Below are 17,667 nucleotides of genomic sequence, written 5' to 3' on the forward strand. Positions count from 1 at the left end.
AATTCTTGTTTGAAGCTATTTTAGTAAAAATGTTTAATTTTGTTTTGAGAGGAAGATGCCTCAATTTGTATATGAAAAGTCTTTAGGTGATAGAGGCTACCATGGGGGAGAAAAGAAAGCCGTGAACTCTGAGAGATGGGCAGTATTAGCAGCGGGTGAGTTTTTAATGCAGTATTAAAATAACACAACAAGCAGTCGGAGCAAGACTTTGTTTGCCTCATTCCAATCAGTGCCCAGCGGTATGGCATATTTTTAATATAGATTAACAGACCCATACGAGGAAAAGATTTTGCCTGAAGTTCTTTGGAAACTTGGTTTGGCATCAAGCCATCAGCACTCAGGATGGAGGAAGGAAAAATCCATATCCCCTTCCATACAAACTCAAAAATCAATATGTAAATGCCACCTAGTGGAGTGCAAGTAGGGTGCTAATGGACTAGATATTTTCTAATGCACTGAAATTCCTTAGGATGGAACAGTGTTGTGCCTAGGCAGGAGATAAGCTACAATTGCACACGCTACTGTACTTCTCCCAGTAAATTCCCCAAGTGCATGGCAGCAAGTGGGATTCTGACTGACACACTTTGGAGGAGGAGGTGTGATGCTCAGGAAATGTAAAACTGAGATGCCAACAATTGCAACTATGACTCCATATGCCTATTACACATTGGTGTACTCAGTTTGAATCTCTTTGTTTTTTTTAAAACTAATTACAGTACCAGGAAAATGGAAGAACTTGTGCTACTTTGACTACTTGGAGGTGTGATAGGAAAACTAAGAAAATGAAGTAACTGCATTTGTGGGACACCTCCAGTCATACTTGACTCAGTTAAACTTTGCAGGATGGATCCTCATTTGATATAAATCATCACATTTTGTCTTCAATGGAGCTACTTTGATTTACAGGGCCAGATGCTCAGGTGGTGTAACTAAATACAGCTGCCTCCTTTTTTTTGGCACAAATGATAACACCACTGGGGATTGACTAGAAATTCAAAAAGGCTAAAAAATGTACAATCTCCTTGTAGTTTTGGCCCACAGTAACAATCCTGCACTCTTTGCACATGAAAGTCTCCTTTGGGAATCCTGTGTAGAGGAAATACAAGATTGGGCTATGCCTTTCTTCTGCAGTTGCTTCAAGTTTGAGGACAGGATATGTCTTGGCTTTTGCTGAATATCAAAGTGAAACTCATTTAGGCATATGAGAAACTTCCATTAGCCTAAGATAAAATAAGTGTTAGACTAAATATCTCCAACCATAATTAACCACTAACTTCACATATTACATACCCCCATTGGTGCTTCATGGATCATTAGACAATGTTCTTTGGATTTTCATTTGTCAAATATAAACAATGCCAATACCTACTCAAAATACAGAGTGAGATCTGTTGCCAATATTGACTGCTTCAGAAGCTGCATAAGGTCACTGTACTCCTTGGAGGACAAGTTAGCAAAAATGTTGTGACCCTGTAATGAAAGAGAGAGAGAAGCTAAAGGACTAAGATTTCTAACACACTAATCTGCTCCGCTTTGCTACACAGAAGTTTTTCCGAATCCTGGTAAAACCATGATAAAATAATAACGTTAATGCTACTGAGATTACATTAGGACGGGAAGCGCTGGCCACTGTAATCAAGAAGCTGGGCTGTGTTTCTTAACTGTGCTAATATTATAGCCTCTTGCAAAAAGATTTATTCTTTGGTCTGACTCTGCACAGACCCAGTATATGGAGGAAAAACTATGGACATTGTACATCTCAATCTTTCCCGTTTAGCAAATATTTTTGGAGCAGTGCTTTGTGGCTTTTCAGTTGTGCTGCCAACAGATTTATCTATGCTGCTGCTCAAAGACATACAAGCTGCTGTTAGAGCAGTCAAAGACACTAAATCAGTTTTTCATTCGCAATACAGTCTCTCCACTCACCATGACTATTTTCCACTATCTCACTATACATACGGGCTTTAGTCACTCAGACTGAGGAAAAGCTAAGTTTGTAGAGCCCTAGACCTTGTGGGCCGTGTAAGAAGGCACTTTTTAAAGGACTGTGAAGGCTTATGATTCTGGAAAATGTTTTACAGCCAGAATGAAAGGAAACAAATTATTTAATGTTGCTGTTTTGGAAAAAGAAGATAATATTAACAATTTTATAGTTAGAGACGTGCCAAATAAGGGGGAACACACAGCCCATCATTTATCCAGAGATTTATCATTCAGTTTGTATGACATTTGCAGTTGAATTTGGTTGAACTTTAAGCTAATACTGGACTTTGTAATGTCAGTCACATATGATTACATTCACATATTAATGTCCCACTTAGGCATTGCTTCCTACCCTTCGATATAATGATGTTTTTGGTAACTGAATCTAATTTTGATAGTTGACTGCAGTATAATTTTCATATCCAATGTGCACTGCCATCTAGTGTTTAGGAAGATTAGAACACTATACAGAAAACAAGAGCTTTCCATAGATAAGGGGCATCTTTTCTTTCTCTAGTGACCCCTTAATCTTGTAAAAGATTTCCTTTCACCTATGTGTTGGGAAGGTGGGGGGAATTCTAGAAGACCTTTAGTTACAGACTACAATTTAGGTATAGTGTACAAAGAAAAGCCCAAACCCACATGTGTTCAAAAAACAGCAGATAGTCACAGCATAGGATTACTCACTAGTAGATCTGAAATATTATATAACAAACAGCTAACAAAGGGCTTTCCCACTATATTCAAGGCTTTAATGCTTGATGAATTATTTCATAATGTACAAGGCAGCATCACCACAGCACAAAACCCAGGATCGTGTGTGTCAAATGTGCCTAGACCAAATACAGCCACCTTTTTTTGTTCATGCTGATACAAATCTAAAGAAATAATACACTATGCTGTAACATTTCCCTCTAGAAAACACAGACAGACTGGAATATTAAACACTAACATATACGGTGTAATCTAATTTCAGCCCACTAGAATGAGAGGTCCAGATACTTGGTGCAAATTTGTATAACTCCACTGACCTCAATGGAGATACATCTACTTGCAAAAACAGTTGGAGTGTTTGGTCCCATCTGTGAATTTTTTATCCAGACAAGTAACAACACACAGAATGTAGGACTTAAAATCATAGCTGGGTGAATTGGGTGGAGTTGCCAGGACAGATGATGTTTGGATGATGAAAGAGAAGGAGTAAATTGGGTAAGGGAACACTTTGCCCAGGGAGGGAAGAAGTTTTTCGTAGATTTCTGGTGATCTTTTTGAGGCCAGCAAGGATCATTAAATCATTTCATCTGACCTTCTGTATAACACAAGCCCTCCTGTTCTGAGCCCAATAACTTTTGTTCCAGAAAGGCACCCAGTCTTGATCTGAAGATATCAAGAGATGGAGAATCCATCCCTTCCCTCAGTAGTATGTTCCAATGATTAATCATCCTTGGGGGGGAAAAAACTGTGGCTTGTTTCTAATTTGCTTTTTGTCTGGCTTTAGCTTCCAGCCATTGGTTCTTGTTATCCCTTTCTCCTCTAAGTGAAAGAGCCCATTAGTACCTGGTATTTTTCCTTGTCAAGGCACCTATCAAGTCTCCCCCAATCTCCTTTTTGATAAACTAAACAGACTGAACTCTTAGGCTTGGCCTACTCTAGCAACTTTATTTTGGTAGAATTATGTTGCGCAGGGCTGGTCAGTTATGCTGCCCTAACTCCCAGTGTAAACAGTGCTACATTGAAAGGAGGGCTTCTATCGTCAACATAGCTACTGCCTCTTGGGAGATGCCTTCCCATCAGCGTAGGTAGCGTCTTCGCTGAAGTGCTACAGTGGCGCAGCTGCAGCATTTTAAGTGTAGACAAGCCCTAAGTCTCTCAATATGAGGCATTTTTCTCCAGCCCTCAATTCATTTTTGTGGCTCTTCTCTGCACCCTCTCCAGTTTTTTCAACATCATTTAAAAAATGTAGACACCAGAACTGTCAGCAGTATTCTGGTATTGGTCCCACCAGTGCCATGTACAGAGGTAAAATCACCTTCCCATTCCTGTTCATTCCTCCCCTGTTTATACATCCTCGGGTTGGATTAGCCTTGTTGCTCCAGCATTGCTCTGGGAGCTCATGTTTGGCTATTATAACCCCTAAATCATTTTCAGAGTCCCTGCTTTTCAAGATACAGTCCCCCATTCTGAAGATATGGCTTGTATTTTTCTTTTGTATATAGTGATGAAGGTATTTTGTAAAAAGTCAAGTGAACAACTTAGTAACTATATGATTTATTTTTGTAACCAGTGTCTGCCTATTTCCCCCACTTATTGTTACACTGCTAGTTTGTCACATCATGCATACAATTACAAAGTAAGCTCTTCGGGGCAGGGACTATACCTGCCTACATAGGTGGAAGCTTCCAGCACACTTTGGGTGTAACTGCAGTATATGTAATAAACCCAACAACAGTTACTGAAAATACAAAACTATACACTCCAAAGATACTGTACATATTGTGGTTGCCCAGAAACGAAAGCAAATTTGATGCTTTACATTTTTTATTTTTACAATAGAAGGTGGGTGTGTCAAGGTAAACACATTAGCTGGGAAAGGATTAAGAGTTCCTTGGCTCTTAAATGGCTAAGAAGGGTATACATAAGGAAGATGAATGATCCAAGGGGGATACAGGGGAAGTGTGTGTCCTTTTCCCCAGGCTGAATGAGGCAGGGAGAGTCTCCGGGGAAAACAGTCAACAGTTGCAGTTAAATTGTTTTATATTGTGTAGTGTGAGAGCTTTGTGGTAGTCAATAAACGCTGCCTGGAGGAAAGGGCCATTAAAGGAGTTTGGGCATGGGGTGTGTTTCCCTGTGAGTGAAACAGCCCCCCACCCTACAGTGAAAGTAATAATCCAACTAGTCTGGTACCTCACTTTGAAGAATCATGACAGCATGATTAAAATGATGGTGCTCCAAAGTAGCAGAAGTTCCATAAAGTTGAGCCAAAGCTGATCCGCTCCTGAAACAGAACAAGGGACATTAGCAATTAGCATCTGCCCTCTTACCAAACACATTTGAAGCGATGTCTTCACCCAAACACTCTCCAATACAGTGTATGGAAATGCAGAGATGATATTCCATAGCTCAATATACTAATTTATGGTTACACCCAATTAAAATTATAGACCTGCAGGTTCTGGACCCTGTTAAGTCTGCTTTGAGCAGCTAAGGATTCCTCCTGAGCAATACAGAAATTTTGGGTGACCTTTTCAAAAGCACCTGTGATGGTGCCTTATCACTGTCTGTAATAACAAGAGTAAGACTAGTTTCATTCCAAATTAGGTGATGTTTTATATATGTTACATATATTGCAGGGGTGTTTCTCATATACACAGTCACAGACATGTAATATATGTAGTGGGGCAGGGATTGCCTTTTCCTCTACCTTTGTACCATGCCTGTCCCTAATACATATAATAACAATGGTATATAGCAGGCATTTGCAAAACTCTGCTGTAAAAGGGCCTCAAGGGTAGTTAAAATGCTGTCCCTGCAGTGGGCAACACCAGAGTGATTTTAAAAATACTAAGAAGAAAGAGAGGAAGTAAAAACAGAAGCAGAAACCATAAAAGTCTAACATTCTTAGAATATATTTCTAATCATGTTTTTTTTTTATAAAAGCTAGTTGCAAAATATGTAGTGTACAGTTTAAAAGTTCTAAGATGAAACTTTAAAGGAAGAAAAACTATGAAATGTAATTATGAAATTGAGAATTGTTGGAAGGTGGAGGGGAGTGGGATTGGACTGTCAGAATAGATTAATGTTCACCAGTATTTCACTTCTGGGACCCAGCCTAAAGCGACAAGATGGGTTTTCTTTCCAAAGAAATGAGTATAAGAGATTATGCTAGAAACGAATAGCAGGCGTCTCCTAGGAGCATATACTACAAAGCTGTACCGTACTGATATTTAATCATCAGGGGCAGCTGTAATGGAGAGGGGGATAAGTGGGAAACATCATCCCTAGAGAAAACAGTGCTGAGGTGTACTAACAGAGCAATTTCAGAGAACTCTGATGTTGCTTCCAACATATACCTCTTGATCTTTCATCACACAAAACACTGATACTCAGCAGTAAGATAAAACAGGAAAATGTGATGCTTAAGTTTATAAGTAAGCTTTGGAAGAATAAATCATAGCTGCTGTCATGAAAGGTACGGATTCTGTTTTCAGGGATATTTTATCTGTGTGTCATGTCTTCAATAATTTCTTTATGGCATTAGAAAAACACAGTATCCTCTTTGTACTCAGTTGTCAGTTGTAGTGGAAGTGACAGCATTCAAGTGCTAAAATCCTCTATTTCAAACTTCAAAAGAGAAACATTACATTCCAATGGAGACATGGTTAGGTTAAACAGAGCCTGAGTCTATAGGGATTTAAATCCTACATAAGTCTTATCTTTGTGAATTAGGAACATGAACATCAATCAGCAAAATTTTCCCATTTGTCTTACACAGTTTTCCATTTTTTTCTGCTTCTCATCAAGACTCCAGCAGTATAAAGCAACTGGTGATACTTTGTAACCTTTGCACCAGTAGTCCTGTCTCTTGAGCACTGCAATTGATTTTTCTTGCCTTGGCGAGTAACAATCCAGACAATGTCATTGTTTCATTGAGAGTGAACAGCAGCACCAGAAGCTGAGGAAACAGCAGCTTAAGGAAATGCTAACTCGGTGCATCAGAAACGTTAACCCGGGTGGAGCGTAATGAGGCAGTTTGCCCTAAGAAACAAAACAGTCAATGTACACTACACACTGTGCCACACGTGCTCCTTTTTGCACAGAAATGTGTCGAGGGGAATAAGTTAGCACAACAGCTCTCTGGCTTTCGAATAGCTGTGGAGTTGGCCACCTCTCCCTTTGGTCCACAGGACTAGCACCAGGGCAGAGCCAAAAAACCATGCTGCGGCCCAGGGACTACAAAATGCCGATCTTTTTGGATTTTGGTTATCTGCAGATGGTCATGTTTCCTTTGTCAGTGAGCCAATGAAACAATATAGGTCCTGGATTAGACATCTATCTGACAGCTCCATTGCAGAGCTCAGCTGGGATGTTGTAATGGGAGATTTCCTGCCCCCTTCCAAACCTGGATGGCAGGGGTGCGGGTGGGAAAGGAGAGATGCCCTTTGATCAAAAGAACCTCCTTATCACCACAGGTAAAAAGAAAGGGAATAAACCCTCTCTCCCCCCCACTACACTAAACTGCCTCTACCAGCAATCGCGTGGAGGAGGGGACTGCTTGAGGCAGTAGAGCATAACTGTGTAAGTAAGGGTTGCAGGATCAGGCCCTGGACCCCTAAACTAGATTTCCTTTTAGAGTGAAATTCACTGGGATCTGTACAGCAGGTGCAAGACTCCACTTAACAGATAAGAATCTGAATAGAAAGTCTAACACACAAGCTCTACAGCGTATCCATCAATCAGCTGGCCTAACAGAGGTGCCTTCTCACATTCTGTTACCATGCCAGAAGTCTCCAAGCCAGCCCCATAGTTTCACTGGGGCTAGGCCAGAAGAGAAGCCACATACCTGTGTTTATATGGAACCAGTGGCCCCAGTACTCTGCACAGCTGGTGTGGCAGAGTTAGGCTGGAATGACTGCCACATCAGATTGTACTGATCCCCGCACCATAGTTTTAGGTTGGTGGCAACCATACCACATGCCAAAGATTGAAAACTTGGGCTTTATGCAGGTGGAGTGAATGTCACCCTTTATGGACACAGGGCTTCAGTTTTACCTGCTTTTATTTAAATATATTAAATAACTGGAAAAGGTTTCACAATGATTCCAACATACCAGCCAAAGAGAGATTGGGGCATTTGCAACGCTTCTCATGATCAGTGTTGGCAGGTTTCTAGCTGGCAGATACTTTGAGTGGAGGGATCATCAATGTTTGGCATCACATTTCTATATTAGGTGTTAGTTCACAAGGGGCAACCCAAATCAACAGAATGACACAAAGGGCAAGTCAGCAATTACCAAAAAGAATAGGGAATTATAAAGATGGATAGTCCCTCATTACATGTAAGCACAGGAATACTTGGCCTTCGCCTAGAAGCCCTGAAATTAATGCTTCATTCTTTATACCCTGTCACCTTTTGCTCTGATATGGAAGGGAAACAAATTAAAGTAATAAGAATTAGAAAACTTACTTGGCTTGGAAGGCATTGTTGGTTCCCCTGTGGTCAAGGTCGTGACATAAACATCCCACAATCAACGCTAAAATTTCAATTTCAGTCAGAATCTCCTGAAACCCTGCTGTCTGAGAACAGAAAAAATAACTATCAGAAGTAGGAAGGATAGATAATGTTAGTCCATCGAGTAACAGTCATCTCTGTTTTGAAACCACCATCCTTTAAATAAGGACAAGATAAATGCTTTATTGTCATATTATGTTCACTGCTGTATGCTAGATGGTTGGTGGAATAGATAATGTCCTTGTAGTGATCTATTATTATCTCTGTCACATTTTTAATACTCTCTTCCCCAGTACCCAGAAGGTGCAGTGGGAAAAGAGCTGAAAATAAAAACAATCCTTACATACTAAGATGAGAAGCTGAAATTACATATGTGAAAAACATAAAACAAAATCTGTTTCATTTTAAAATTACTGTTAAGTAGATAGAGACTTCTTAGATCCTGAGGTGCTGTATTAGTTGTACATTGTTGGAGACAACTTACAAGCTAAATCAAAGGAGGCTTAAAAGAGAGAAGCTAAATATCAGCTATGCAAATACTAAAGCAGTCAGAGACTGTTTTGTTCACTGCAACAAAGGAGATTAGAAACAACGTTCCATGATTTTAGGTGGAAACACCTTGAATAGCATAATTCTATTAGAAATACCCTGCATGAGTTTGAGAGGAGATTTTTCTTAAATAAAGCACAGGAATTCTTCAGCGATAAAACTGATATGGTAGATATGAGAAATACAGAATGTACTTAAGACAAAATCATGGCCACCTTAGCTCACATGTGCTGGGTTTTGTTTGTTTGTTTTTGTTTTTTTTAAACTTCAGATTTCTGCCTTGGGTTGGATTTGAACTCTGAGTGTCTGGGACAATGCTTAGATTCATCAGTTATAATGCACCATTGGCCCCAGTTAGGTCCTGTCCCAAATATGCTGGTGTGAAGAGAAGAGGAGGTGATGCAGGAAACCCCTCCTGACACTAGAATTCCCCTGCAGGGAGGTAGCAATACAGTAGTTTGTCTGCCTGAGCAGCCTGAGACCAGCAGAGGAGGTACTAGCATTGCTGACCTTGCAAAATTTCCCCAAGGGGTATGCCTGCGTTGTTGGGTGTGCCATTGGCAGACCACTGTGCTTTGAAGAGCTACGCTAGAAGGACTGCATGATATCCTTTTTCTAAAGATACAGCAGAACTCACTGATGAATTTGCTCCCACACAGCACTCTTGGAGATATTATGCCTGCTTCTGCCCTGCGCCAGCATAATGTCTTCAGACACCTCGTTGCATTCTGTACTACCCCATTCCCTCAGAGCCTGTGTCCCTAAGAGGAATAATTTGGTCCTCAGATTTTGAAAAAGCACAAGGTAATATTGATGCCAAAAATGACAGGCTAAGCTAGGAAGTCATGATATGGGGCCTGACTTTCAGCAATGCTGAGCACCAAGAAATTTAACTGAAGTCCATGGGAGCGACAAATGCTCAGCACTTCTGCATAATCAGCTCCATAGAATGCAAAATAGTTTGATGGATAGCGGAGTATCTCAGAGAAGGGAAATAAGCAATTCTCACTGCGAATTTCTCCAATCAAAAGAGGTTAGCAACAGAGAAGACCAGATATTGATTTCATCAGTTGACCTTTGTCAGGAAGATGCATTATGCAAATAATTTTATTGAGAATATGGTATGTAAAATACAAAAGTTTGCTAATAAGGCTAAAAGCAGAGTTGTGTCCACTAAGGAGGAACAAGACAATCAGATTCAGAGAGATTTTGAGCTTTTAGTTGACAGGGTCAGTAAATGGAAAATGCAGTTTAATACAGGTAACTATTTAAAAAAAGACAAGGGGTGTGAGGAGGAATAACAAAATATAGAGTATGTTTTAGACCGAGTGTACTGACCCAGGATAAGGATTTATTGGTTACTATAAAAAAAAAATCCTTGGAGCCATCGACTCAGTGTACCACTGCAGTAATAAAGGCAAGCAGGATACTGGGATGCATCAGCAAAGGGACAGAGTACAAATCAAAACACCAGGTAGAGCTTATCTAGAATTCTGTGTTCAGTTCGGATTTCAATAGCCCTAGAGCACAGAACCTCAAAAACTCAAGGTGATTTTGGTTATTATAAGGAAACACTTACAGAGGCTTTATTTATTCAAGAACAGAAATCTCTGACAAACTAGGGTGGCTCATTTAATGAAGGAATTAAAACAACTGCTTACAATTGTTGAAAAGTAAGGGATACTTTTTATTTATTTTATATGGTATTTGACTTAGAGGACTACATTTATGGAATAATTGGTAAATATGGCAGCAAAGTGTATAAATGATGGAAAGAAGTTTTAATGGAGGAACAGGAAACAAAACACAAACCAAGAAAGCAATAGGGCAAAGTGCACAGCTTTTCATCAGACAGAAATATGTAACCATTACTTAATCTCTGATGATGCTCTGGAGTAACTAAACATAAATGGCTAGATCAGAATCAGTGGTGTGAGGCAGTACAGGCCATATGAGACCCTTGTAAGTTACACACTTGATTCCACTGGTTGGTTGTGCCACTCTAGGAGAAACCTATATTTTCATGACAGGTGGAGCGCTCTGTTACATCAATATATCAAGTAAGGTATGAATTGCAATCTAAATGCTATGTTGTCTACACCCCAGTGATACCAGCAAAAATACCAAGGGGAGGCCTTCTGTGAAGGCAAAACTGAAATGGTTTGTGTCTGCAAATATCTTACGTGCACCTTTAATATTATAACAAAGATGTTCATGGATGCTATCCAGAAAACATCTTTTCTACTTTTCTCATTTGTCTTTGGGAAAAAATACCTTCATGGTGGTGTTACAATGCAGAGGCTGCATGTGCTTTCTGCCACCTGCCATGAATCAGTTTTGCTGTTCCTTATGCTCCCTTTCGACCTGATTCAAATCCTGCTGAAGTCAATGAAAAGACTCCTATTGATTTCAACGGGCATTGGATCATGTTTTTAAACAGACATTCTCAAGTTACACCACCCCTTGCACTTTGTAAAATTAGTCACAACAGCTTTGAATGTGCTCTAGCAGACCACGGTCACGCCCACACTCTTCCATGGTGTCACATGTACTCTCATGTTTACTCCTCCTGCATCCAATACAGATACTGCCAGTTCTCTTGCCCAACATCTTTTATTAAATAACATGTTTTAGTCACTCTTGACTTCTGCTCTTGACATGTTAAACAGAACACTTGCGTATTTTAGCATGCCACACTGTACAGCATAAAATACTGCACTAGTGAGAGTAGGCGGGATGGGTCTTTTCCATAGCCAGATAACCTGTATATTTGGGAAATTCAAGAAAGAGGCAGACTGTTTTTAAGCAATGGTAGTTAAAAATGGTACATGTTCTTTAAAAGACACTTTAATATCTTACTTTAAAACATTTTTATTTTTTTAAACCTGTTCAAAATATCCTTTATCCACAGGAGGTGGGAGGGTGGTATTTATATGTAGGGGCATTTGTACTGGAAAATTTCATACACAGATCTTGAAAGATCCATGAGCACGAGAATCAGCCAATTGAAGAACAAACAAAAAATAGTATGTGACTGAAATGACCAATCACACAACAGAAATAGCAAATTTTGACTAGTTCAGTGGCAGCTAGTAACGAGGGGAGCAGCAAGTCAGCTTGGCATGCTTTCCTCTCAAACCAGTGAAGTAAGAAAAATTCACATACTGACCACGGAGGGGGAGACTAATGGTGGCTGAAGAATATCTGCAAGCAGCGTGGGGAGTCAGAGCCACAAAGGAAATATGCATATGAACTGGGATCAACTGGAAAGAGAAGAGGCAAGGGAAGGTATAGCTCATCCCATCATAAGAGATAATGCATGAGTGACAAAATGTGTCTGAGTGGGTTTCAGTGCTGCTAAGTGAGGAGAGGCGCAAAGCCAACGGAAAGTGCAGTAAGAGGTAGTGTGGCGGGAAAAGGTGGCTATGCGATAGCATCTGCTTCACAGCTACAATAAGGGAAGTCAACCCATGTCTCTGAGAGGATTCAGAGGAGCCCAAGAGAGTTCAGTTTCCCCACACATAACATTTCAGTGCCATTTGGGTCTCTAGTGCCCCTAAACACCTTCACCCATGTGCTGAATTAATGTTGATAAATGCAAAGTAATGCTCATTGGAAAGCATAATCCCAACTATACATATAAAATGATGGGGTCTAAATTAGCTGTTCCCACTCAAGAAAGAGATCTTGGAGTCATTGTGGATAGTTATTTGAAAACATCCACTCAATGTGCAGTGGCAGTCAAAAAAGCAAACAGACTGCTAGGAATAATTAAGAAAGGGATAGATAATAGGACAGAAACTATCATGTTGCTTTGTATAAATCCATGGTATACCCACATCCGATGAAGTGAGCTGTAGCTCACGAAAGCTCATGCTCAAATAAATTGGTTAGTATCTAAGGTGCCACAAGTACTCCTTTTCTTTTTGCGAATACAGACTAACACAGCTGTTACTCTGAAACCTGTCATCTTGAATACTGTGTGCAGATGTGGTTGTCCCATCTCAAAAAAGAAATATTGGAAAAGGTTCAGAAAACAGCAACAAAAATGATTAGGGATATGGAACGGCTTCTGTATGAGGAGAGATTGATAAGACTGGGACTTTTCAGCTTGGAAAAGAGATGACTAAGGGGAGATACGATTGAGGTCTATAAAATCATGACTGGTGTAGAGAGAAAGTAGATAAGGAAGTGTTGTTTACTACTTCTCATAACACAAGAACTTGGGGTCACCAAATGAAATTAATAGGCAGCAGGTTTAAAACAAATAAAAGGAAGTATTTCTTCACACAATGCACAGTCAACCTGTGAAACTCCTTACCAGAGGATGTTGTGAAGGCAAGACCATAACAGGGTTCAAAAAAGAACAGCTAAATTCATGGAGGATAGGTCCATCAATGGCTATTAGCCCAGATGGGCAGGAATGGTATCCCTAGCCTCTGTTTGCCAGGAGCTGGGAATGAGCAACAGGGGATGGATCACTTGATGATTACCTGTTCTGTTCATTCCCTCTGGGGCACCTGGCACTGGCCACTGCTGGAAGACAGGATACTGGGCTAGATAGACCTTTGGCCTGACCCAGTAGGGCCGTTCTTATGTATATCTATGTTTAGACACTAGCACATTGTAGTAAGACCTGTTGAGAACTTTACTTTGCAGAGTATTGACTCTATAGACCGTAAAGCCTAAATATCATATCAGTGTTATGTGATTTAAGAAGCCATCAGCTTTCTTGGCCTGCTGTGCCAATGTCACATGAAGAGTCTTATCCTTCAGGGTACTAAGTGCTTTCAACTCCCATCCATTTCAGTGGGAGTTGCAGATGCCCAGAACCTTCCAGTGGGTGCTCTGCACCCTGCAGGATTGGACTCTGTCTACATTTCAAAAAGGCTGGTCTAAACGCCAAAGAAGATTCTAAACATGAAGCATCCATAAGAATAGAATAACTTGACTATTATTAAATGGTTGCTCCTGAATTGTAGATAAATCGCCTTTAAAATGTCAGTTTCAATAACATAGTTACAAGAGCAGAGGAAGCATCTGAAAAATACTGTCTTTTTTTAAGATTGCTCTCCTACAACAAAGAATAACAAAGGTCCCTTTAAAAAAAGTATAAATAAAATAGCTAGTGACCTGGCAATACGATGTGCCAAGTTTTAGTCCAAAGAAAATGTCCATGGCTGAGTTATAAACCACTGAAAATTGGAGTTTTATAATGGAAAACTGATGTCATAATAAATGGTCCTTGGCTTAACACAAGGTTTGATTGAATTCAAGGATTCAGCCTGCATCATAAATGCAGGAGTACAGATTTAGCAATTTACTAATAGTAGCAATAGCTCAAGAATAAATTCAACTTTTTATTTAATCAAAAATCTTGTCATGGAATACATAAATAGGATATTTCACTTAATAAAAACATTTAATTTAAAAACAGTATTATGGTAGGAGGATGTCTGCTTTGCACATAATGCAGGAAGACAGAGAGTCTCCCCCACTTTTTAAATTTACGTGTAGAGAGGAAAAATACATAGCTATGGATGATGGTGTAATAGAATTTATTTTCACCAGAACAGGAATGACCCATAACTCATGAGTGGCAGAGCTTAAAGTGAGTTATGGAGGTCATTCTTTCATGTGAGGAAATGAATCGCATTACGCCTTGCCCCACTTTTATGTGTTTTTGTTATTAGCACACTGGATGCGACTTTAATTATCTTTTGCTTTCCTTTTTACTTTTTAAAATAAATAGTGATGAAGGGTGTGTCCGATGAAGGTTACAAAGTTAGGGCCTGATCCTGTGACCTGTTCTCATGCCATATGCATGAGTAGTCTCACTGATGTCAGTGGGAGTATTCATGAGTTAGAAATACAACAGTGTGGTATGACTGGTATGCACCCCGCACTGGCTAACTGGAAGTAGCAAGCTAAGGCACCTGATTGCACCTGGGCCTGGCCTGAATGAAGATGGAGCTAAGTGGGGGAAGGAGCTGGATGGTGCGCATAAAGTGTGGCCGTGCTTCTCACACCTCTCACTGGCTGGGAACGGCGAACCACAGCCACTGGGAGCTGCAGACAGCCGTGCCTGCGGACAGTCAATGTAAACACTGTCTTGCAGCCCACCGTGGATTACCCTGATGGGCCGCGTGTGTTAGGTTGCCGAACCGCTGGCATAAAGGGATGAAGCCCAGGTCAGAAAGCGGCTGCCGGGGGAGAGGGGCCCAGAACTCTGCACTACCTTTCGAGTTGCTAGAGAGTGAAGGAAGGGCATGGAGAGGTAAGTGTGCAGTAAGCCGTGCGAGAAACTGTGGAAAACGGCTTGAAGAAAGACTAAGGTAGAAAAAAGTCCCAGGAGGCAGTGAGGAGTCTAAGGGCTGGTCTTCACTATGGGGAGATCAATGCTGCTGCAATGCAGCCGGCGTCAATTTAGCAGGTCTAGTGAAAACCTGCTAAATCGACGGCAGAGCGCTCTTCAGTCAACCATGGTACTCCAGCTTCCTGAGAAGAGTAAGGGAGGTATATGGTCTTGGGATGCATCAGGCAAAGTATTTCCAATAGAGATAAGGAGGTGTTAGTATCGTTATACAAGGCACTGGTGAGACCTTATCTGGAATATTGTGTACAGTTCTGGTCTCCCATGTTTAAGAAGGATGAATTCAAACTGGAACAGGTACAGAGAAGAGCTACTAGGATGATCTGAGGAATGGAAAACCTGTCTTATGAAAGGAGACTCAAAGAGCTTGGCTTGTTTAGCCTAACCAAAAGAAGGCTGAGAGGAGATATGATTGCTCTCTATAAATATATCAGAGGGATAAATACCATGGAGGGAGAAGAATTATTTACGCTCAGTACCAATGTGGACACAAGAACAAATGGATATAAACTGGCCATCAGGAAGTTTAGACTTGAAATTAGATGAAGGTTTCTAACCATCAGAGGAGTAAAGTTCTGGAAGCAGTGGGGGCAAAAGACATTAGAGAACCTTTTGCAACAGAAATCTAGAACTACGAATTTACTTGGAAGTGCCTTTGGATATTTAACATGTAATTTTTATGTATTCTGTTCGAATACCAGTTCATAATTAGGAACAACTTCAGACTAAAGGTAGGACCTCTATAAACAATTCAGGCTTGGATTTTCAAAGGCACCTAAGAGTTAGGTGCCCAAATCCCACTGAAATATGATGTGCACAATCTGCAGTCTGTTAAACCCTCCTTATTGTCCCCAGTTTGAATTAATAATAAACTGTTCACCCTATGTCAGAAAATCAGATTGCTGACGACATAAAGATGGATTTTAAATCCGCATCACATCTGCATTTAAACAAACAGACAGCAGTGTGTTCTAAATGTGTGTGCTGTGGTATTTTGTCATTAGTGTTGAACAGCATTTCCCTAGTTCAGGGCCGCTGGAAGCACCAGCATAAATTTTATTTATGTGTGTGTGCACACACGCATAAATTTTATTTATGTGTGTGTGCACACGCATGTGCTTTTTCACTCTGCTACCAGTGAGTTTTGTAAAATTCTAAGATTCCATAAGGTGCTATGTAAGCTTTAAGGCAGAGGGGAAATAATACAATTTCTTCTGGTCAGCTCAGATACAGTTATATGAAGGTGTGTATATAATAAAACTGTGATGGACAGCAGGCAACATAATTATCTAAAAATTACCACAGCTAAAGAGCAAGTTAATGAGACAACCATTCAATGCATGAATACTGATTTCAAGAGGAAAACTACGCTTAGTCTTGAGAAAAAGGATAACAGAAACTAATCATAATTGACATACTACTAAAGTATTGTTTGACCTTTGTCCCTTTGAATCTGACCTTATTTTTGAAAATATAAGTATCTTTAAAAGTCAAGCAAGCCTTCAAGATCATTTCGAAGTCACTGTCTTCTAAGTCTGGCATGATCTTCCTTTTGACCCTTTTTGTAATATAGAAAATTAGCTACATTGACTTGGGCCTGATAGGTACTGATATTAGTGGGGTTTTTTTTAAATTTAGTTAAAACATTTATGCTTCAATCAACAATGTTTCTGGCATATTGGCACAGACAACCCTGAAAGTTTTTTGGAAGACAACATACTAGTTTTTTAAGTATAAAATATTTTTAAAGCTCTCCTATACATCTGCTTGTATAGTACCTCAGCACCTTGCATATAATCATGAATTTATCCTCTCAGCATCCTTGAGAGGTAGGGAATTATTTTTCCCATTTTAGAAATGGGGAAACAGAGGCACAGAGAAATTAAGTGACTTGCCTATGGTTACACAGAGAGCCTCTGCCAGAACCAGAAACTCATCCCAGTCTGGTACCTTATACACAAGACTAACCTTCCTCCCTAGCCAAATTGAGGCACCCAGTCCTGTTCTCAGTGAAATAAACATCAAAGTTGGCACAAACTCACTGTAAACACAATCCCATTGCACCACTTGTTTAGCAGTTTGCACAGTCATTTTTGCATTTTTCTGATTGACCATGATGAGCATGGTTTGAAAAATTTAGATGGGTTGGGTTCATATATTTTTCTTAGACAATGTTTGAGAGGATTCTGAGACCTGATGTCAAGTCTTTAAAGAAAGCAAGATCTATATTCGCCACCCACCCTCTCCTCGTGCCCATTTAATCATCTCTAGAAGAAAAGAAGCTACCTGATAGAGTGGAATATTTTTTTCCCCACACAAAAAAGCAGCATATCGGAAACTTGGCATTAGAGCACCACTCAGAGGACAGTTTATATGACATTTGTGGCACTTGCTGAGAAAAGGGGCACAAAAACTGGTAGCATTTGCTAGAAATACACAGAATTTAATTCAGTCCAATTTCAAATGATAAAGCAGTTAGCCCTGGCTTTGGTTTTACTTCTCAGGCATGTATCAGTGGCTTGTCTGGCATCTT

General features: G+C 40.1%; 1 protein-coding gene across 1 annotated transcript in view; it reads right to left on the bottom strand.

Annotated features, from left to right (window-relative positions):
* PDE11A (phosphodiesterase 11A) overlaps nt 1-17,667 on the bottom strand; it is a 216,051-nt gene that overhangs the window by 33,048 nt on the left and 165,336 nt on the right. The window contains exons 13-15 of the mRNA XM_084643060.1: nt 8,168-8,277; nt 4,888-4,978; nt 1,370-1,470 (exon numbers count right to left, since the gene is read on the bottom strand). Of these exons, the coding sequence (XP_084499186.1) occupies nt 1,370-1,470; nt 4,888-4,978; nt 8,168-8,277 (302 nt within the window). The remainder of the gene's footprint in view (nt 1-1,369; nt 1,471-4,887; nt 4,979-8,167; nt 8,278-17,667) is intronic.

This window comes from Lepidochelys olivacea (assembly GCF_965140295.1).
Source record: "Lepidochelys olivacea isolate rLepOli2 genome assembly, chromosome: 11".
NCBI lineage: Eukaryota > Metazoa > Chordata > Testudines > Cheloniidae > Lepidochelys > Lepidochelys olivacea.